General features: G+C 39.5%; 3 protein-coding genes across 5 annotated transcripts in view; 2 read left to right on the top strand and 1 right to left on the bottom strand.

The window, feature by feature from the left end:
- The first annotated feature begins 4 nt into the window (after positions 1–4).
- LOC136251019 (uncharacterized) lies at positions 5–16967 on the top strand. Its single transcript, XM_066043400.1, has 13 exons — positions 5–79; positions 394–3354; positions 3416–3465; positions 3522–3615; positions 3669–3809; positions 8081–14217; positions 14577–15459; positions 15557–15720; positions 15814–15916; positions 15972–16156; positions 16211–16428; positions 16594–16690; positions 16786–16967. Exons 2-13 carry the CDS (start codon positions 401–403, stop codon positions 16917–16919), a joined length of 11160 nt encoding a protein of 3719 aa, XP_065899472.1. The 5' UTR covers positions 5–79; positions 394–400; the 3' UTR covers positions 16920–16967.
- LOC136251021 (arabinose 5-phosphate isomerase KpsF-like) lies at positions 16948–21514 on the bottom strand. Of its 2 annotated transcripts, XM_066043402.1 has the most exons (6): positions 21171–21491; positions 20428–20574; positions 20077–20178; positions 19738–19864; positions 18076–18178; positions 16949–17219 (listed from the first exon to the last, which is right to left on the bottom strand). In XM_066043402.1, the coding sequence occupies exons 1-6, from the start codon at positions 21307–21309 to the stop codon at positions 17094–17096; spliced, it is 744 nt and encodes a 247-aa protein (XP_065899474.1). In that variant the 5' UTR covers positions 21310–21491; the 3' UTR covers positions 16949–17093. The 2 variants fall into 2 exon arrangements, with proteins under 2 accessions (XP_065899475.1, XP_065899474.1); XM_066043403.1 differs by lacking the exon at positions 19738–19864 and having other exon boundaries at positions 16948–17219; positions 18076–18176; positions 21171–21514.
- The window catches only part of LOC136251022 (uncharacterized), a 34390-nt gene continuing 34217 nt past the window's right edge, over positions 21448–21620 (top strand). Inside the window, exon 1 of one of the 2 annotated variants that reach the window (XM_066043405.1) lies at positions 21448–21619. In XM_066043405.1, the coding sequence (XP_065899477.1) occupies positions 21563–21619 (57 nt within the window). In that variant the 5' untranslated portion in view covers positions 21448–21562. The remainder of the gene's footprint in view (position 21620) is intronic. The other variant, XM_066043404.1, reaches the window with a different exon arrangement.

The following is a 21620-nucleotide window of genomic DNA, read 5'->3' as shown; positions in this document are numbered from 1 at the left end:
TCCGTATTGTACATAGATACTTCCGAATAGTAGGCGTAATCGATTTCTTCTCAGCGAGTTCTTGTCGCGGACAACTCAGGTATGCTTTACAGTATACAAGTATGGTAGATGGTACGTCATTGGTCATGGTGTAATCTGTGAAAATTGATACTTTATGCCACCAAAGTGCGTGCTAAATATTTCTTGTCAGAACATGTTAAACTCAGAAAGTTTGATGGTAAATAATAAAAGTATGCTCTGAATTATAAATATCGTTTAGTGCAACTATGTAATTTGCTATTGTGTCAAGTGGTAACAAAGCCATAGTAAGAATTATAAATTAAATAGTAGCCCTTCCCAATTATTGACTTGAAGCATTTGCAATTGTGTGATCTTTGTATTTTATTTGTTTAGTGTTGTGATGGGGTCACACGAAGTTGACCCTGATTTGTTGCCTCGAGGCAGCACATCATTACACTGTGCTGCCATGAGTGACAATGTTGACTCCATGACTGAGATACTTTATCAGGGTCAAACCTCTATTGATGCTTTTGATAGATGGGGCAGAACTCCACTACATGCTGCCTTGGAAAATGGAAGATTCAAAGCTGCAATGTTTCTCATACAAAATCAAGCAAACTTGAATTTAAAAAATCCTGAAGGCAACTCCACCTACGACATTCTACATTCCAAAGCTTTTATAAAATTCTTGGAAGAAATTGTCATTCAAAATATATACATAGACATCAAGCCACAAGAACTAGTACCGGTAGCCATCAATAATGATAATGTTGAACTGCTTGAGAAAGTGTTGTCTTATCCAGCGGTGAATGTGAATTACCAAGATGAGATGGGCCGGACTGCGCTACATGATGCTGTTCAACGTCAGAACATGTCCTGTATAAAACTGTTATTAGGTCACAGAGCTCATGTGGATCTGAAAGATTGGAGGGACTCAACTGCCCTCCACTGTGCTGCTATAATTGGGAACTTGGAACTATTCCAGATTTTGCTTGAAGAGTTCCCAGACATCAATGTTGCTCTGAATGGACGAGACCATGCTGGACATAATGTGCTTCATTTGGCTCTGATGTACAAACATCATGATATTGTCTCTTACATATTGACTGAGTACTCCAACTACGTCCAGTACAAGTTAGCAGATTCTACAGGAGTATCTGTTGAAGAAATGTTGTACAAAACCAGGGATCGTTTAGGTCCACAAGTTATTCCATGCGTTAGCTCTGAAGAAGCTCAGATCTTATTGTATGAAGTTGTTTACCAAGGTGATACTACCAATATATCATTGCTGGTAGAACAAGGAGCCAATTTAAACTATTTTGATTTAATGCAGCAAACACCTCTTATAGCTGCTACAAGACTTGGTCATTTGGACTGTGTAGTAGAGCTACTAAACCTTGGAGCTTTGTTGAGCATTTCAGATTTCAGTGGTAACACACCATTACATTATGCTGCACGCCTTGGCCATACTGAAATAGCCCTTGCCATGTTGAAAACTCCAGGAGTTAAACTGAGCGCTTTTAACAATAATCGGAAGACCCCCTTACAATTGGCCTTGTTTAACCATCATGCTCACACTGCAGTTGTGTTACTCGATAACCTTGACAACGGGCATGATGAGAACTGGCTGGCTTGTTTAGACAGCTGTGTGTCATGGGCAGACAAGGGGCTACTAGGCCACATCAAAACTCAATTACTACCACACAACTGGCTATCTGTACTGTTAGGTGATGACTTATACAGTTTTGCTTGTGTCCCCACTCCGTCTGCCGCCAGGGTGACCCTCGTGTTTGATATCAGTAGACGGGAAAGATTCTGGTATGTCCCACTGTCAAGGTGTCGTGTAGTGTGTCCATGGTGTGGAAAGGATATCCGACTTGAATCCAAAGTTGTTAGCAATCACAAGGTTATCTGCTGGCATACAACGAATGAATTATGTGAAGAGTGGTTCTGTCGGTATCAGGCTATTGACCGCAGTAGTGCAAAGAAGTTTTCTTCAGGTATTTTGAAGCTGAATAAATTCACCAGGAAAGAATTGGCTAAACGATCAGTAAAGCCAGAATTTACAAAGACCAGAACTGTAGAAAATAGTGCAAGGTTTATAAATGCAACATCTGACAGGTCAGAATTTTATCCAATCCATACTGCAGCCAGTGCAAACAATGTGGACTTTCTAGACATGATATTTTCTTCAGTTTACAGTGTGTCAGAGAAAAGGACATTGTTAATGTCCAAAGATAACACAGGCCGTAAACTGTCAAGTTTATTGTTAATCTCACATGCTTCTGTCTCCAATTTATTGGTTCAGCATAACTTGCTTGACATAGTTACTCAAGATCAGAAGGTCAAAACTCTGATAATGCCAACTCAGCAGTTATCTCAACATGTTAAAGAGAAAAGCTTGACCCTTGATCACTGGGAATTGTTTAAAGATGCAGTTGATAACGTACCATCTGTTCCATTACGTCATATTCACCAGCAAGATCACGAACCACTTTTGGTTGCTTGTTTACAGAATTTCCAGCAATCATATCAAAGTGTCACTGACGTTGACTGTTTTAACACTGAACTTGTTTACAAGATTTGTGTGAAAGGTCTCTATTCTGCACTGCTAGAATTGGTTAGGTTTTGGCAGTCATGTGCCGAGGGTTACAATTCCGATCAACAAATGATCAAGGTTTCAGCTAAGTCTGTCATCTGCCATAGTCTAGAGTGTAGTCGTATGCCAGTTGTAACTTTTGCTGCAATAGTTGATGAACTAATCTCATTTGTTGGCAGTGAACAAAGCTCCGTACTCGTCAGTCATCATCATTTTTTCTTTGCAAACAGCAAACAAAACATGATAGTGTTGCTTGTTTTGGTTTTAAAACTTTTCAACTTGGATGCCCTGAGCTGGGAGTTTCTCAGCAAAATCCAGTTATCTCTTAGACGCATTTTGTTACCTTTTGCACCTCCTGAAATTGACCATGAGTCAGATGACCCTATCTTACAAATTACCAGTAGTAAGAAACTTTGTCAGGAACTCATTGCATCCATCAAATACTGTCAGAAAACTAGTAACTTATTACTCGGTGCTTGTGCTGTTGGTAGCATTGAACTAGTTAAGTTGCTACTGCCAATTTCACCCACTTCATGTTATGTGAAGCTTTCTAAATCTTATCATTTCTTTGTCACATCAGTTGCAATAGAATTACATGACACAGAACTGCTCAGTGCTATATTGGATGCATCACCAGCAAATAATAATGACACATTGTTGTCATGTACGCTGATTTACTGTTGTCGATGGAGGGGAATTACCCTAGACAGTGACGATGATGATCAAACAGTAAATAGACAGCTTCACAAGCAATTGTAAGAACTACATAGCTGTCATGTATCCCTGTTCAATTTTATATGTTGTTATGTGTTTCAGAAGCCCTGCTGTGTTCAAGACAACAGCTAGATTCACTTCTAAGTTTTCTGGTAAGTGTGTGGATTATTTGTATGCATGCACTACTGTATATACACTACATATTTAGAGTGTTCACCATACATATACTCCTACCATACACTGAATGTGTTGAACGAGGTTGAGCAATCAAGAAGGAGTATTTTAAATCTCCTGTTGGAAAGGTAAAGATACTTCATGCTTCGTATGTGCAACTTCTATCTTTTCCTTGTGGCAGAGATGATGCTTTGGCATACATCAACTCCAGTTATGGAGGGTATTCCCCAGCTCTGTTAGTGGCTATTCAGTTTCACTGGCCATGGGGTGCTGTACGGCTGCTAGCAAATGGAGCTGATCCTGCTACCCACTGGAACAAGAAGTTAGTGATGATGCATACTATTACTAGCATTAAAAATTATTAATTTAAAAATGAAGTAGGGATCCGATAAAAAGAATTATCAGCATATATAGCTCAGTGGGAAAATCCCTACATTGGCATGTTATAACAAATGTTTTCTAAAATACTAGTTTTTTTGTTGTTTTTTCTGTTATAGCATACATCTACAGTATACGTGTGTGACTTTTCTATTAGGGTGACTGCTGTATTTGAGCCCTCGCCTTTTTGCTATCTCATATTTTCACTGTTTTAGCATTATGAATATAGTTAGACCAATAATATCAGAGTGTGTCATCATGATCAAATAAATAGATTGTTAAGAGGTGTGGTCTCGTTGCTCGATCGTTATGATCAAGATTGCATTAATAGGCATGGTATTGAACCTGTCATGAAGTTACAGGTATCTGCCGAGCGTAAGCACTTAATTAAATAAGTTTGCGGCTTCTAAATACATATGCTGGACAAGGAAAGTGTTGATAGAGAAAATTAATGCCTCAATATGGTTTCGTTGCATGTAGAAGGACGAAGATCAACCTGATTGAACACAAAAGGAAATATATACAAGGCACAGAGGGCACACTCAATGGTACCCCAAAAAGCACATTCCACTGGTGAGTTTGTTATTGTAGTATAAAATGGTGGCTGTGCATTGCTTCATTTGACTCCCAGTGTTGCGATTGTGGTCAGGCAGGCAGGCAGACAAAAATTTGAGTTTCAGTCATTTTTAAAAATTCTATATCCGGCTGCATTAAATGTTAGATGGACTAACAGTATTCCATAAAGATGATTTTCATCATGTAAGATGCATCTAGGATGGTCTTTAAAGGCAGCATTTTAGGTGGTGCGTGTCATTTTTAGGGGGATCACTACACATAACAGTACTACCATACTGTCATTTTTAGATAGTAAACATGTCTAGAATGATATGTGTCATACAGTAAGCTTATTCAAAACTTTGGTCTACATAAGGTGATGGCCACGAAAGTCATTGCAAATATGTGACCCCGTCTGGGAAAACCGGGCTTATCGCCTATTTAAAAGTATCGAGAAATGCCGCTTTTAAGTATTTAGTGTGTTGTAGCTTGCCAATGGTTGAAGCTATGTGTACCATATTTTCACACGTTTTACACCAATTCCTTACCTTCCAGAGCATCCACTGTGCAAGTAGCCAACAACTAAGTTTCCTGCCATTTTAGATAGTTTTTAAACCGAGGTTGACTGTATCAGGCGAGCTGCAAATTGGGTGGGAGGCGGGGGCCCTGGAAGGCGGGCAAGATGGTGTTCAAAAATTGAAAAGGAAGGCCAAGAGATGACTTAGGCCAAGTATTGGGCCATTGAGGTCTCAAAACTGGCTAAAATGAAAGGAAATTCACAGCTGAGGTACTTATTCAACACCACAGAGCTGTACAGCCACATACAGTCATCCCCAGGCTGACCAGAACTCCATTAGGCCTACTTTATTCCACGGACTGGACTGGACTCGCGGACTGAGCTGGAAACAGCTACGTATTAAACAATAATCCAAGAATTATCCATCTCTTGCAACACTGGAGATACCACTATCGAGCTACAACTGTGCTGCTGCTGGCTTTTCCTCATAAGTCATGACACTAGCATATGCACTAATTAATTAGAATACACTTACGATACATGTGTACTAGCAGTGATACAGCGTGATAGAGGTTATTCTTGTAGCGTAGATGTTTTCCTTTTTTGCTTTAGCACTAGTGTTACAGCTGTAGAGATGAGCTAGTAATTATTCTTAGCAGGTAGCTAGGTGGCACCACCAGGCAAAGTGATGGGGCTATGCAAATAATCTGGCGCATCACTACAACCCTAACGCTAGTGTTAAGTACTGAAGCAACAAAGGAAAACATGTACGCTACAACAATAGCCTCTGTCACGCTTTATCACTGCGACTACATGTGTATTGTAAGTGTATTCTAATTGATTAGTGCATGCACTAGTGTCATCTGACTTGTAAAGAAGAGCAGTACCAGCAGTTATAGCTCGATAGTGGTGTCTCCAGTGTTGCAAGAGATGGATAATGCCTGGATTATCGTTTAACGCTGTTTCCAGCTCAGTCCACGAGTCCAGTTCATGTATGTGCTAGTGTCATGACTTATACAAGGAAGAGCCAGCAGCAGCACAGTTGTAGCTCGATAGTGGTGTCTCCAGTGTTGCAAGAGATGCTGGATTATTGTTTAAAGGCTGTTTCCAGTTAAGTCCGTGAGTCCAGTCCAGTCCGCAAGTCCAGTCCAGTCCGTGGAATAAAGTAGGCCGCTCCATTAAGGCCCCACACCACATCTAGCTGATTTTGATTGTGGAATTAGATAGTTTATTCATGTAGCTTTGTGTCCTGGGTGAAAAATCGAATCTGCTGACATAGGCGATAAGACCGGTTTTCTCAGACTGGGTCACATATATTGACATTAAAATACCTGCTGATCATTTTGAAGACCACACCTTTTTTACAGTGACAGTGGTTGCCTGTCATGTACTTGCCCCTCAGCCAAACAACGTACTATCTGCATTAGTGTACATAGTGGGAGTGGGCACATCTTTTTTTTTTTCAAGTGCATGTTGGGGATAATATGTGTTATATCAAGAGTTCATAATATATATATTTAGAGTTCATAATATATATATTTAGGAGAGTATCCAACTCCTGTATTGCCCCTTCAAAACGCACACTGCGCACTGTGTAATAATTGTGCAACATTGTGTAACATATCCTGAATATTTTAGTATAATTTCAGTAAACTCCAACACATGGCTTTGCCATGAAAGACTTGTTGATAGGCGTTGATATACCAAAGCGAAGACCTGCAAGCACTTCAAGGCCCTTGTAGCTCTTGAAGCAAGTTAACACCTTTGGTGATGACGACTATTGCGTAACATTATTATGCAGTGCGTTTTGAAGGGGCTGTATGTTTTGAAGGGGCAATACAGCGTTGGATACTCTCCTAAATATATATATACTAGTGAATTTAAAAATTGTTAATTTAGAAATGGAAGTAGGGATCAAGCGATAAAAACTACTGAAACAAGTGATTTGAATGATGGCAACTATTACAACATAGCTTTGTGGGGAAATCCTTACATTGGCATCTCACCACGTCACCATATATGTTCAATGCCAAAGTAGGGATTTCCCCACAAAGCTATGTTGTAATAGTTGCCATCATTCAAATCACTTGTTTCAGTAGTTTTTATCGCTTGATCCCTACTTCCATTTCTAAATTAACAATTTTTAAATTCACTAGTTTGTTAACTTTTTTTGGTATAGGTATATAGCTATTATTGATCTTTGGCACTGACTGCTCTATTAGAGTATCTCGATCTTGCTGCTTGCTTTATGCAAGCTGCTCAATTACTAAATTGAAAGGCATGCAGGGTTTCTATCTCCTGTTTTCTACAATTAGTTACAGCTGGACCATTAATAATGGGCGTGGTCCACTGATCGTTAAGTACCAGCACGCGCTCTGATTGATAAGGGCGTGGCAGTGTGTTCTTACTTCACTAGGCTGTTAAATCGCTTTGCAAGTGTTGCTATACAGGCATCTACTTGCCCTTACAGTACGGAATCCGTTATTAGTTTTGTGGCGTCCAAATACGGCTGCTCTAAGGAAAGTGTCGATACGAATTATTAACGCCTCCGTGACTGGAAAAGAAGAAGACGATCCGTAATTGAAGATAAAGGAAAGGCAAAGCGCAGAAGGCAGACACTCGTCGGAACCCGAAAAGGCACATCCCAGCAGCGAGTTAAATATTGTGGCAAAGAATGGTGATCCTTCGCTGCTTCGTTTGGCCTGTAGCCTTGCGAATGTGGTCTGGCAGGCAGGCAGGCAGGCTGGCAGGCAGACGAAAATTTCTGTTTTAGCGATTTTTTAGAAATAAAATTCCAGCACTTTTCTAGTCGTTTCCTGGTATATAACGCTAGAAATAAAGTTAGAAACTTGAAGACTCTTTAGTAAAAGGTTTATTTGCTGTGTGAGATATTTCTAGGATGATTTTTGAGGGATCGAAATTTGAGGCGCACGCCAAATCCACCCCAATCCCTACTTAAACAGTACTATCGTACTGTTTGATTATGAACTCTTGGTTATATACATAACTTGAAAAATCATTTTAAGGAAGCGCAGTTGTATATACTGTGGAACATAGCACACATGATTGTTCTATTGTTAGAGTAGTTGAATTACCTTCTGTATGCCGCACTAGATTATTATGTGTATTCTCTACATTCACAGATATGCCCTAATAGAGAGTATGAAGAGGAGACAATTCGGTGTAGTGGAACAGATAATGAACATGATGAGTGAAGACTCTATTAGTGCACTGAGTGAGTGTGAAGATTTCCTTCCTTCATTGGTGAAATATCTTGACACCTTAGCACTGTGCGATCAGTCTGACCTCTTGACCAGCATAATCCAACAATTCCACTTGTCTGATTATCTCTGGAATGACTTAAGTGGTGGCCGTCTTATATCTATTTGCCTAAACCACCACTTGTTTGAAGCGGCAGTCCACCTCATGTTGAATGCTATCAACTACATCAGTGTAGTGTGCATGAGTGATGATGATGAGTGTAGTTTTCCATTGTTGGAACTAGTTAGGCATGTTGAGTGCAGTGGCTGGGGAGTGGAGGATGAAAAGGTGTGGGAAATTATTGACACATTGTGTCAATTTTGTACCCTACTGTCACGAACTTGCTTGAAACTCACCGATGCATTTTGTAGAGCATGCGGTGAAGGTTTGTGCGAGTACATAGACACTTTACTTACCTTTGTAGACGATACAGTGAAAAACATGCTACTCAATTCTTGTGATGAATACCATCGTTCCCCGTTATTCCATGCTGCATGTGGCGGACATGTTGAGATGATCCGTATTCTCTTTGATCATGGTGCGACCATCGAGATGACATTAGACTGCAATCACCCTGTAGTGGGTGTCTTGGCTGGCTTGATAGTCCAGCTTAATTCTTCATACACACATCCGGTTGACAAATTCTTTACAGCGCTGGGGAAAAATGCTATGTTAGATATTAGAATGCTTGGCTGTAAGCTGAAGAACTATGCTGCTTCACAAATCAGAGAATGTCTTCCAGATTACTCATCAAGTGAAACATGTCTTAAAGAAAGTACCATAGTAGAGCTAGTAGAATTAATCCTGTCTAACTCCTCCAGTGAAATTCCCTTTGTTCTTAGTGGCAAAGTTGTGAAGGATGAAGACGATGGAGAGACCAATAATGATTATTTGCTGGCTATCCCAGCTGTCTTCTTGGTGTCTCTTATAGCTAACTATACACAGGTCACTAATGCGATCAGAAATATAACAAAAAGTGAACATGTACACTCAGATGACAAGCCTGTATATAATCTTAACTCCATGTTGTATGACTTTATGGCTAAATGTCGTGAAGTGGAATCTTTAAAAATGGCTGGAATTAAAGTGTATAATGAGAAGGTGTCAATTCTTGATGCAGTTATGTGTATATCTCCTTGGAACAATGACAAATTGTGCACCTATGAAGAACTTATTATGAACACCAGTAATTCCATTACACCTGATCAGGCCTTCTTGGCAGCCATAAAAGGTTACTGGCTACTGGTAGAAAAGGCTGCACGGCATTTTAATATCAGATCATGTGATGCAGAACAATTGCAATCCTGGGAACATATATTGTGTCGTGCGATCATTTCCAAAAAGATACAGCTATCCCAGACCATCTTGTCATCTGGTATGAAGTCTGCTGGCATTAATTCAAAGGCTCCAACTGCTCTACATTTAGCAGTAAAGCTTGGCCACTCTCAGCTGGTAAATGCCATGATCTATAAACATGGCTACCAGATTTTGTTTCCTTCAGAGTCTCTCTGTGGCTTCAGGTTTCATTGCTCAGCGTTAGACATGGCCGCTGTGTATGGTCATGTTGAAATGTTGTCCAATTTTTTAGATGGTAGTAATTACCAGTATTTAATTGAGGAGCCTGTGCTGTTGTACAAGTTAGTGTATCTTTCATCTCTATTTGACCAACAAGACTGTCTGAAGGTATTACAGAGAATCCACAGTACACTACAGTTACCGCTTACAACTGAAATTCTAGACCACTTGCACCTCAAATTTGATGACTTGTGGCCCAACATTATTGAGGCTGATACTAATACACAATTCTGGCTGATTACCTTGTTAGGATCACTTACTCGTGGTCACCAAGGCATGTGCAGGGAAGCTCTGTCTCGCTTGTTCTACAGAGAAGACGATCATACCTTTATGCTCTATCTTATCAACTCCTGTTGTTTTTGGGGTATGGATGTTATACTGCAGGACTTGAGTTTAACTTCCAAGTACAATTTTGTCAGTTCAGAAGATGGAGTATCTCCCTTTGAGCATTCACTTGTTGATGGCCATTTTGGGAGGCTGTCACGTTTCTTTGTCTGCAGTCTTGAGGACTATGACAAGCTAGAAAATGTTGAGATAGTTTATCACGTGTTTCATTCAATGACAGTAGGCTGGTTTGACAACTTGTGTAGGTTGCATAGCATGAAGCAATTGCCACCAATTGAGATAGCGGTCCCTTATCTAAAGTTGTCATTGTTTGAGTGCAAATCTAGTTTAGCTGTGTTTTGTAGAGCCATTGACTTTAATCTTCCAACAATAGTACAAGCATTTCTGGTAACACTGGATGCAGCAGTTGGTACAGTTATTAGAAAGTTGTTGAAGTCATTTTACTTACTCCATCGTGCTGCTGTACATCCCAACACGGATTGTCTTTCACTTCTACTCAACACTTTGTCTGGACAGAGTCTTTTAGAAGGAATCAGTGCTTGTGACTCTAAAGGTTACACTCCTTTGTCTGTAGCCATTTCTAAAGGATCAATAGCTTGTTCACAGTTACTAGTAAGGAATGGAGCTAACCTAAAATTTAGACGCCATCCGACTAAAGAAAATCTCGTCCACATGGCTGTAATATCTGGTAAGCTAGAGATGTTAAAGTTTTTAATAGACCTGTCTTATTTCCACCGTCACAAACAAGAACTTAATGTAGAGAATTCCCGTGGGATGACCCCATTAGTAATTGCATTGAGCCATGGCTATCATGAAATTGCCAGTCTTTTAGTAAAAGAGTTGAAAATGGATCCACTCTGTGTTAAAATCGGCAAAGAATACTTTAAGGCTCACGGTAAGACTGCAGATGTGTATAACTTAGGGTGGCTGCTATCTCTGTCTTTGGGCTGGTTTTCTGTACTAATGAAGAAGAATGAATCTTTAGAGAACACAGATTGTGATACAATTAGTTCTTTGCTTTATAACCTTCGATTAAGCAAGGACAAGATCGGAAAAGTTGCAACGTTTCGTTCAGCTATTAAGGCTAACCAAACCTCAATTGTGCATTCACTGATGGCAACATCTCACAATACTTTATTACTGAATCAATATGTGGCCAAAGTGTGCAGCAAATTACAATTGCAGTTGCTAAGCACACATGCAGATGTGCACTTGAATTCTGTTAAGACTCCTTTAATCATGTGGCTGCTTTCTCATGGATTGGATAAAGACTGTGCATCATTTATTGAACAATTCCATCCATCCATTGCCCCATCTAATGTGGACTACCAGAGTGTGTTCCTGAGCTGTTGCAGTTACGGTGCATCAGAAACAGCTAGAGTTATTATGGACAAACATCTCTGCTCTATAGACCATATAGCTGCCAATGGCTTTAATCATTGCTTGGGTAGTGGATCTTTTGGTTTAGCAGCAGAAATCTTACAAAAAAACCATCTCATTTTAACTGTTCCTAACTACATCAGCTTGGAGTACATTCTACTGCAAGCTTTATTTGATCCAGTAGTTGTCATACATAAATCATTTATTGAACAATTCATTTCCATTGGTCTTCCAGAAGCAATACTCACGCACAGGTGGTCAGAAAGTGACACCATATTTTTCAATGAGAAGATTCATCAGCAAGGTAGCTGTGATGCCATCAGGAGCTGTAGACTGTCAGTGACCTTAGCTACAATGAGGAATGTTGATGTTGATATTGACTGGACTTCATTTGATACAGTATTGCAGGGAGCCAGCAGGTGTCCTCTTGAAGTAGAGAGCATCGTGTTCTCTTCGTTAGTATTAAGTGACGTTCTGTCTAAACTGAAACAATCTAAATTGACTAATCTAAACCACGTATCAGTAAGTTGTGGGTCTCATAGTAAGCCTTCTGTTGAAGCATGTCCCGGCATGTCATGGCTTAAAGTATTTGTTACTTATGATCAAGATGCTAATATAGTCTTATTCCCAGATGCTGATGTTGTTAGACTACTAATGCTTGAAGATACTACCAATGTCACCTTGTTGCTTCCTACCAGTACTACAAGTTATGAACCTGTTATTGGCAGTATTAATAACAATATTGAGAGTGTTGAAGAGGTTATTGAAGATCAGCTGGCACCGTTTGATTTCACCCTAGACCCACCGGTTGATGTTGAGTGTGTTACACATGGTGAACTGCTGGATGAGTTGAATGTTCTTGCTAATAGCATTATTACCCAACACTTCCCCAATATTGGATCAGTTAGTTTGGCTGTTGATTCTACTGGTTTAGAGGTGGCTAAAGAAGACCCTAATTTCTCTACAATTGTTACTGATTTGCTGATAGAGCTAGCCAGTGCTATGACACGCATCGCAGCATGTGAATTCCAGTACAGTGAAAGATTTTGTGTAACCTGTGGGTGTCGATGTTTACATGGTAAGCGCATAGAATCCTGTGGATTTCCTCAAGCCATTGGAAATATTGAAGTTGGGTTTAGCGCGTTGGAAAAATCTTCAGATCTTAAATGTGATATCACTTTACATGACAACAATGTAGCCAAAGTGATATTTCATTTTCCTAAGGATTTGGATATTTCAAGTAGTAATGCTTCTAATGTCATTTTGCTGGCAGTTGCAGAGTTTAAAAGAGCACAAACCATACTAAATATTCAATTAGAATTACTTGATCCCCTTGCTAGGCAGCTCAATGCATTACTTGGTAGCAGAATTCCAGTGTCGCTGAAATATCTAGTCCAAAAGGACACTGAAAGTAATAAATTAGAGGACATATTTGGCAACCCTGTTGATTGCCCAGATTGCCTGATTCAACTAAGATACATGGACTTGCTTTGGAGGAATCAGAGTGTTATGACAGAGGTGTTGTGTTTGCTGCAACACCTGTGTGTGAAACCTGACTTGAAATATACTCTCCTTGGCTTTATCAGAAATGGCTTCAATATGTTCATCCAGGATTCCACAGAGGCTTCTGTACTACAGCAAGATGGAGGCAGTATGGCTTTAAAGATTTCGATTAGTGACGTAGTGAAGCAACATTTGACACTAACTGATTTAATTCCTTACCATTTACTTGATATCCAGCTTATTAAGCATATTGCCTTTCCTATTGCTTCGTACATTGATCCTAACTCGATTAACAATATTCTATATCCAGTCTGTAATTCTGCTGTCATTTTCAAACTGTTGCTGGCTGATATTACTGGATCTGATGTTACCAGTCATGTGCCAGAGTTTTGTATTAATGTTACTATACGACAACCCAATGGTAAACTGATCATGGCAACTACTAAGGAATCACTGCCCACTCAACAGCTGACAGTTATCTGTTGTAAAAATGGAACATATGAAGTCACTTGGAATCCTTTGTTGCCAGGTGTTCATCAGTTTGGCATTACTGCCAACGGATTTCCCACCAGAGAATCACCATTTAAGACTTGTGTGTCGATTACACCCCAAAAAGAGTACTTCCTTTATAGCACAACAGAAGGGGTGCCAAAGTATTCTATAGGTAGTGGAGGTTGTCGTACAACAATTGCTGGTAAACCACTGGTGTTTATTGTATCTCATCCTGATGTGCCATGTAGACAAGGTGTTTGTAAACCAGATGTGGAGACTACCAAATTTCTGAGTACCTATACTAAATCTAACAAATTTGATCCTTCGTTTGTTCAACGGTTGAGTGAACGACCAGGCTTGAAGGGCAAGTCAAAGGACAAGCATTCACCAGTGCACTACTTCACTGTCTGCTCTAAAAATGGCGGCTTTGGGGAGTGGATTTATAACCCATTTTCATCTCTGATAGAGTTTCATAATCAAACGGGAGAGCACTTAGTGAAGTCTGATTGTGTTGCACTAGGCAAGAAGAAATATAGAGTGTCTATCAGGTTTACAAAATCTGCTGAATTCAAGTTGTTTATGGGTTGTGCAAATTGTCAAGCTGTCATGAATATTTCTTGGCTGGACTCAACAACTGACTTCAGTCCAGCAAGATGTTTTGTGGTCCCTGCTCCACTAAACCCTCCCAGCTGTACAGTACACAGGAACAAGGACATCTCTAAGAGTTAGTGTGTTTGTAGTGTATGTTATTTAAGGTAGTGTAGTTGTACAGCTAAATATGTAACTCTCTGTAAATTCCATACATACGATGCCCTAAAAGTTTGGACACCTGGGAAATACATACTTTATTGTATGTTTCCACTGAAACAAGGAAGGACAGATAGATTTTAAAACTAGGGTGTCCTTTAAAATGTGTTTGAATGATTTACGTTGGGGCTCTGCTCCAATGTAGACAATAGGTATTTTACCAGGTCTAGCTTCACTGAAAAAGGATACAACCACAACATGTGGTCATAACAACATATCATACACACTGCATTTTCTGCAATTGTAAGATGTTTGTATTGCTTGTATTTCTCTTAGGAGAGACAACACCATTTTCAGCCAGAGCTGGCACACAGAAGCTGTACTACATTGCGGCAAGGGACAAGTTTTATAACCATGTCAACACAGACAAAACAGCTGCAGGCACTGTGTCATTTAAACTACCTCACTGTGGACCTAAATTCCCACTAAACACACCACCAGAGGGACCGAGTATATCACAAATACTAACAACAGTTAACAAAGATTGCCAGTGTGCAACACAATACCTTGGAAATGGGATATATGAGGTGAAATTCACCCCCTACAGTAGTCAAGTTGGCTATTTTCATATACGCTACACTGATGCTGAAGGAAAGTATGTTTCGTCAAGAATTCACACTATGTCACTCATGATGAAGCCAGGGCCACCATCAGCCTTGCATTCTCGTGTGTTATATAACCAAGCTCTTATTGCACCTGGTAAAAAGTTTGACTTGAAGATCTATGTTTGTGATCAATACTTCAATGTTTTACGAATGTCACTTTCAACATTCAAACAAACAGTCCGGTATAATGTATCTAGAGTAAGATCTTCTCAAGTTTCTATCAAAAAGAACGACAATTTCTTTATTTTAAGTTTCATACCAAGAGCCTCATGTCAAGCAACTATAACAGTATCAATCAATGGAGCCAACATTCCTCAGACCCCACTGGTAGTTACAGTTTCTAGGGGTTTTCAGCCTGCTAATCCAATGGAGAAGCTAGCTAAACTATACGGTGCTCTGAACCAGTACAGAGCAACTGGTCTACCTACACAAACCGTAGAGAGAAACCATATACTAAACAGTGCACTACGGATCTTCAGTGGAAATAATCTTCATTACTTGTTGCGTATACGATTTGATGATGAACGGGGAATGGACCTTGGTGGACCTGCAAAGTAAGTTAAAAGAAATGTTTTTATATCCTACAGAGGTGTATTAATGTGAAAGTGCCCTAAGTTTGTATCAACACTATGCCATATTCTACACCCCTAGGGAATTCTTCCATCTTGTATCGCTGGAGTTGGTCAATCCTGACTATGCCTTATACGAGTGTGTTAATGGACTGTACAAGCCAAACAGGAACTCTCATGTTAACCCTGTTCATCTGGACTACTTCAATCTCACTGGAACAATCATGGCTAAGGCTATATGTGATGGTTAGTACTGTACTACAGCAGTGTTAATCCTCATGTAGTGCACATACCAGCAACAGGTCTTTCAAATGTCACCTTTCATTTTATTTGTTGTAGGTCGCAACATTTCCACAAAATTTACTCCATCAGTTTACAAGTACATATTGTCCATTGAGTGTGACTTGGAAGATTTGAGACTGGAGGACTCCACTGTATATAGGTTAGGACTTGCAGCTAGACATGTGGCTTGTATTTAGGAATTTTATTATGTACAGTGGATTGATCCACATACTGCAGTGTAACGATCCTGTTGAGCTGGAGGAGTTGTCATTTGCAGTAGCCAATAGTCACTTTGGTGCTCTACAAACTATTGAGTTGGAAGCTGGAGGCATGACGAAGACCGTGACAATGGAAAACAAGAGTGACTATGTGTCCCAGATGTGCCATTGGTATCTTACAGGTGACATACACATTACATTTTTACACTCATTCATAATTACTGCTCCCACATTAGGTTGCATAAAGACTCAGTTACAGAGCATCAAGTCAGGATTCTGTCAGCTGATTAAACCTAGCATGCTGACTAATTTCAATGAAAAGGAACTTCAGCTTGCCATAATGGGCAACCAAAAAAATACTGTTGCCTTTCTTAAACAAAAAGTGGTGTATCGTAATTCTGTCACAAACAAGACCAAGCAATGGTTATGGGAGATCATAGAGTCTTTCACACAAGTGAGCAAGTATTAGAATAATGTACCAGGCTATTGGAGGACCTGGACATATTACAATGCCAGCCAACTCCGTACTTAAGCTAGGTTCCCCTTTAGTACATACACCCAAATTTAACTTTTTTATATTTAGCCATGTTTGGTAACCATGTACATCTTTATGTCACAGGAGGAGATGGCCCAATTTCTTGTGTTCTGCACCGGTAGTCCTAATATACCAGTAACTGACTCGTGGAACTTGGTGATCTCTTCAATGGTGGACAAAGGTTAATTACGTGTAGATTGTGTGCTGTACCAGACACACATGCACACCATACTGTACTCACAAACCTTCTAATTACTAGACGTGTTATCCACACAGGACTGGGTAGTCTACCTACAGCTATAACATGCTCTAACACACTTTGCCTACCAGACTACAACCAGAAAAGTGTACTAGAAAAGAAATTAAGACAAGCCATCTCACTTGGACAGGAAGCATTTTTAATACCTTAATAATACAAAAAATTTTTGCAATTTTTTATTAAATATTCTTAAAATGAAGTGTTTATTTAAACAGTATATGTACACAATAGTATTTCAAATTAAACTGTATAAAATAATAAATTACAATTGTCGTTCATTGTTGTGTGATGATGGATTATGTACATCCACTTGACCAGTACAAATTTAATCCTGAGATTCTTGTGCGAGTATACGTCCTATGGAGCCACCAGGATGATTGTCTCTGAACATACTTTTAGTGACCGATTTTCTCTGCATTAGATCTCTCAGAATAGCATTAGAAATCATTTCCTGGAAACAAGATAAGCTTACTGTTACAACAAGCTTTCAAAATTTATCACTCATCTGCTTATACAGAGTCTAACATGTATAATGTTTAGTATAGGACTATTGAAGGTGAAGTAGCTTTAGTGGTCCAGTGGACCCTGTCCTTATATTGAGATATGTGGTCTAAAAGGTTTATACACTATTAGGATCATGACAAGAGTTCTTTCTACATTTCATCATAAGCATACCACTGGATATCACTTGTATTATGTAATTCCTCAAGCTTCAAACAGTAACACCTAAACATATAATACCTTATATGGCTGTAAAACCTCAGCCAAGTTGAGACCCGTTTCAATAATGAAGTAGCTTTGAAATACACATACCTGGTTTTAACTTATAATAAGGAGTGACCGTCTCAGCTACAGTTCATACAACTTCCAAATTTTCCTCAGCATTATCTACAGTATCTAAGGAATGGATTACCCAAGTTTCAGCTTGTTGTGGTGGAATTATAGTTACTGCATCGTACATAAATCCTACTGCAAATAAATACACGTACATGCATACCATTATGGCTGCTACAAAGATTTTCCAACTCCCGCGTTGAGTAGACAATAGTATATAGGCTGAATTAATTTGAGACTGGTTTCCCTGAGTAATGGCTCAGTTGAAACTTGCATTTTTTCTTCTTTGTACCAAGTGTAGTTTTACCAAGAGCTCATATAATTATGAACTCTTGATTTACCAATTAAATTTCTTTTTTTTCTCAAAAATACTTGCTTGTGCAAACTAGGCAGAGTTTTGCTGAGACGGTCACATATACTAAGTGAGGAGCCACTACACAACACTACAGGGTCTATCTACACACGATACTCACCTGTACAACTATACTACAAGTTGGTACTAGTTTGAAGGGTTCCTCCATTGTGTCAGACTTGTAGTGAAGGCAATACTGACATGTTTTAGACAACAGTGAATCTAAAATGATATAGATAGGAATTATATCCAGACAGCTAGTGATGTACAATCACAGATTCAATAACACACACAAGCAGTACGTACACAAGAACACACATGTAACCAGGAAATATACATGTGGGCTCATATAGGCCAGGTAATTCAACCCAGCTAATGTATAGAATACACTCATGAGTCTGGGAGTGCAAACAACTATGGAAAATTCTGAAAATAAACACTACAGTTGTGTGTTACACTACTAGAGTTTGAGTAACTTGAGTATATGTTTCACCTCAAGTACAAGTAATTTGAAGTAGACTGCAAACTGCAAGTCAATTATATAAGCATCTTCACCATCACCACGCTGCACCTGGTATACACATCAACAATGCCTGAACTCTAGGGTCATTTTATTGCTGGGTCCAAAATTATTTCTATTTTATGCCTGGGCTTCTACACAGACTCACATGCATGCACGCACGCACGCACGCACACCAGTGTTGAAATACTGCTGACCCGGATTAATTAAAGCCGAGGTGTGCGATAAGAGCTATGTTTCGGGTAGTCTCGAGCGTTCGGTTTGTGTTGAGTAAACGAGTAGTTATGTGATAACTAAGCCGGTAAGTTTATAATTTAAAATCAGTCAGTGGATTTGGTTCCACATAGCTACTGTGAGTTTACAGACAGCAATTGGGTGTGGCTTCATGCATACCTAGTATTACAATTTCCCGATATATTGAAGTGGGTGTGGCTCACAAAAGTACTTATCCTGCTGCAAGACTAGACTATATACAACCCGTACAATAATCGATTAGTGGGCATGGCTCCACGTAAACTTGCAGACAGCAATGGACACAGTTTCGTGCTACAGACTGCACTTGCTAATACATGGGCGTGGCTGTGCGTGGCTCACAAGAGCCACACTAGTCAGACTAACGTTTACAAGTTTCCACGTTGTCAAACAAACAATTTCGTTTCTCACGTGATCCAATCCGGGTCAGACCCGGATAATTTGTAAACAGGGTCGGACCCAGATGACCCAGAGAAAATGTGACCCGGTTGACCCGACCCAGTTTCAACAGTGACGCACGCACGCACGCACCCACAGTGCTCTGCAATATACTGGTAATACCGTTTACCGTGATAAATTAACATAACTGGTTATCATACCATGACAGCCTTTGATACAACCGGTATATCGAAATACCGGCGAATACCACTATAGGATTGCTTTTAACCCAGCCTTTGGTGTTTAATTACTCAATTTGTTCATGGTTTAGCAGACATATCCTAAACAAAAACTCAAGGTTGTCACATTACAACACATGCCTACTTGTAATGAACTTTCTTTTTTTGTTTGTTTTTGGGATGCATACCACTTGATACTAGGCCCAAGAAATGATGCAATAGTTACAGCAACTGCGATACTTTCCTGTTACTAATACGTATATTCAGATTTCAATACTGCTGAACACTAACACACACACACACACACACACACACACACACACACACACACACACACACACACACACACACACACACACACACACACACACACACACACACACACACACACACTCTATTGCCCACAATACAAAGGGTGGTCACACCCCTCTGATTGAGATGAGTGGCTGCCTTCACACACTCATCAGTATTACCACTATGTGAAAAGAATATTGCACTGTCTTTCCCCGGTCTTGCTCTTCCTAATATAAAGAAAATTCTTCATTACTATATCACCTATAGGAACCCATAAGCACTGCACTTAAGGGTTCCTGATATCATATACAGTACCAGTCACCTACAACTGCTAACAAGATGATTTCAAACATTTCTAAACTTGAAACATGTACATCAGTAAAAATATAACAGCTGGCCTGACCTCTTAAACAAGGGTACACACAACAACATCACCTACCTAGGTCACCATGACCCCATTCTGCTCCATGTACATAGTTGGACAGTGCTCCGATTGATGCTAGTGATGATGACAAACGTTGACCCACTATTCCTGATTTTCCTGAAACACAAGAATAAAAACATGAATTACTAAATTTGTGCCAATTATAGTTTATAAAAACTTGTTCATTAAAGAAACGCTATAGCCTACAACAATTCCTGTGTACTATATTTCAGCTGCAAATAAAAACATGCTTTATACATAGTTACAAAAGTGTGTTTCTTTAAAACTAGCAGTTATTTATACTGACCAACATAGAATTCCTCCAGCAATGTGACATTACCAATAACAAACCCATACACAACTCACCCATTCCTGATACAAGGATTCCATCAGAATTTTCTAGAACATCCAAAAATCTAACAATTTCTGAGTTATCGATTGAAGCACACGCAGCTTGAGCAGCTGCAATATCCTTCCACATTGAGTCCACAAAATGTGAATATTTTTCAAGACCTGTGTGAAATTTAAACAAACATAGATGCACATATTTCCAAGGGGTACGACACCTCTCCAAATCACGTACGCCCTTCAGCTACCAAATCACAAATCAACAAAATCTCGAGCGGTTTAGCCCACGCAAATAACTAAAACTGCTTGAAAATTACTCTCGAAAACATATTTCTAAACAATACAAGCTCACAGTGATACAATACTAGTTTTAATCATGAACTACTGTCCTTCAAGAACACAATAATAACATCACAAATCACACTACGGCAATCACAAGTGAAGTTTCAAATCAATTTTCAAATCACAAATCCAATTTCAAATCACAAATCAGGTTTCAAATCACGAAATGATTTCAAATCACGTACAGATTTGCGAACATGTCGAACCCCTTGCATATTTCACCTTTTAATACATCTAGCGTTATGAAATTCACTATTCTTATGGACTATTATGCTATTCATTAGCACAAACATTCTTTGAGGTTTTAATACCAACACTCCCTCTAAACAAAGGAATGACCTCATTGTACGTTGTACGCCCAACCAATATGGCCTTATTAAAAAGCCTGGGCATACATTAAACACTGTATAGCTACTTACCTTCCACTCTACTCGAGATGCTATTCGTCGCTTTAGTCACGCCATTACTCGCGCCATTCATCATCGCAGGGCGCTTAGTCTTTGGTGGCAACAGATCTCCATTCAGACAGCAGTGCTCGCTTGTACCATTACTCGCCATGATTATCCCTGAACGATAAATTTGCCTGTGTATTGTGACTAGACAGAGCTAGTGCGAGATATAATTATCACCTATTTAATACAGAAATCACCGGATACGATTTGAAACCGCGCACGAGACTAGCACGTGGTCACGTGGTGCATATTGTCTCGCATATTGTCATACGGGTAAACCATATCGATAAACAAGGTGTGTGCAGTACTGTACCCGCGGATAAAATTGCGGTGATCTACGAATAAAGATATATACAAGCATGAAGGGCAGTAAAAAGTTAGGATTTTGTCTGATATTTCTACACGTCATATTATGCG

This window comes from Dysidea avara, chromosome 3 (genome assembly GCF_963678975.1).
Source record: "Dysidea avara chromosome 3, odDysAvar1.4, whole genome shotgun sequence".
NCBI lineage: Eukaryota > Metazoa > Porifera > Demospongiae > Dictyoceratida > Dysideidae > Dysidea > Dysidea avara.
The sequence above is the reverse complement of the archived record's forward strand: the minus strand, read 5'-3'. Positions and strand labels throughout refer to the sequence as shown.

Coding starts and splice junctions, on each gene's coding strand:
- LOC136251019 (XM_066043400.1), top strand. CDS start 401: ATGGGGTCACACGAAGTTGACCCTGATTTGTTGCCTCGAGGCAGCACA. Junction 3,355..3,415: donor AGACAGCTTCACAAGCAATT/GTAAGAACTACA, acceptor TATGTGTTTCAG/AAGCCCTGCTGTGTTCAAGA. Junction 16,157..16,210: donor GTGCCATTGGTATCTTACAG/GTGACATACACA, acceptor CTCCCACATTAG/GTTGCATAAAGACTCAGTTA.
- LOC136251021 (XM_066043402.1), bottom strand. CDS start 21,309: ATGGCGAGTAATGGTACAAGCGAGCACTGCTGTCTGAATGGAGATCTG. Junction 20,575..21,170: donor CATCTCGAGTAGAGTGGAAG/GTAAGTAGCTAT, acceptor AATTTCACACAG/GTCTTGAAAAATATTCACAT. Junction 18,179..19,737: donor CTTTGTATTGTGGGCAATAG/AGTGTGTGTGTG, acceptor CTATATCATTTT/AGATTCACTGTTGTCTAAAA.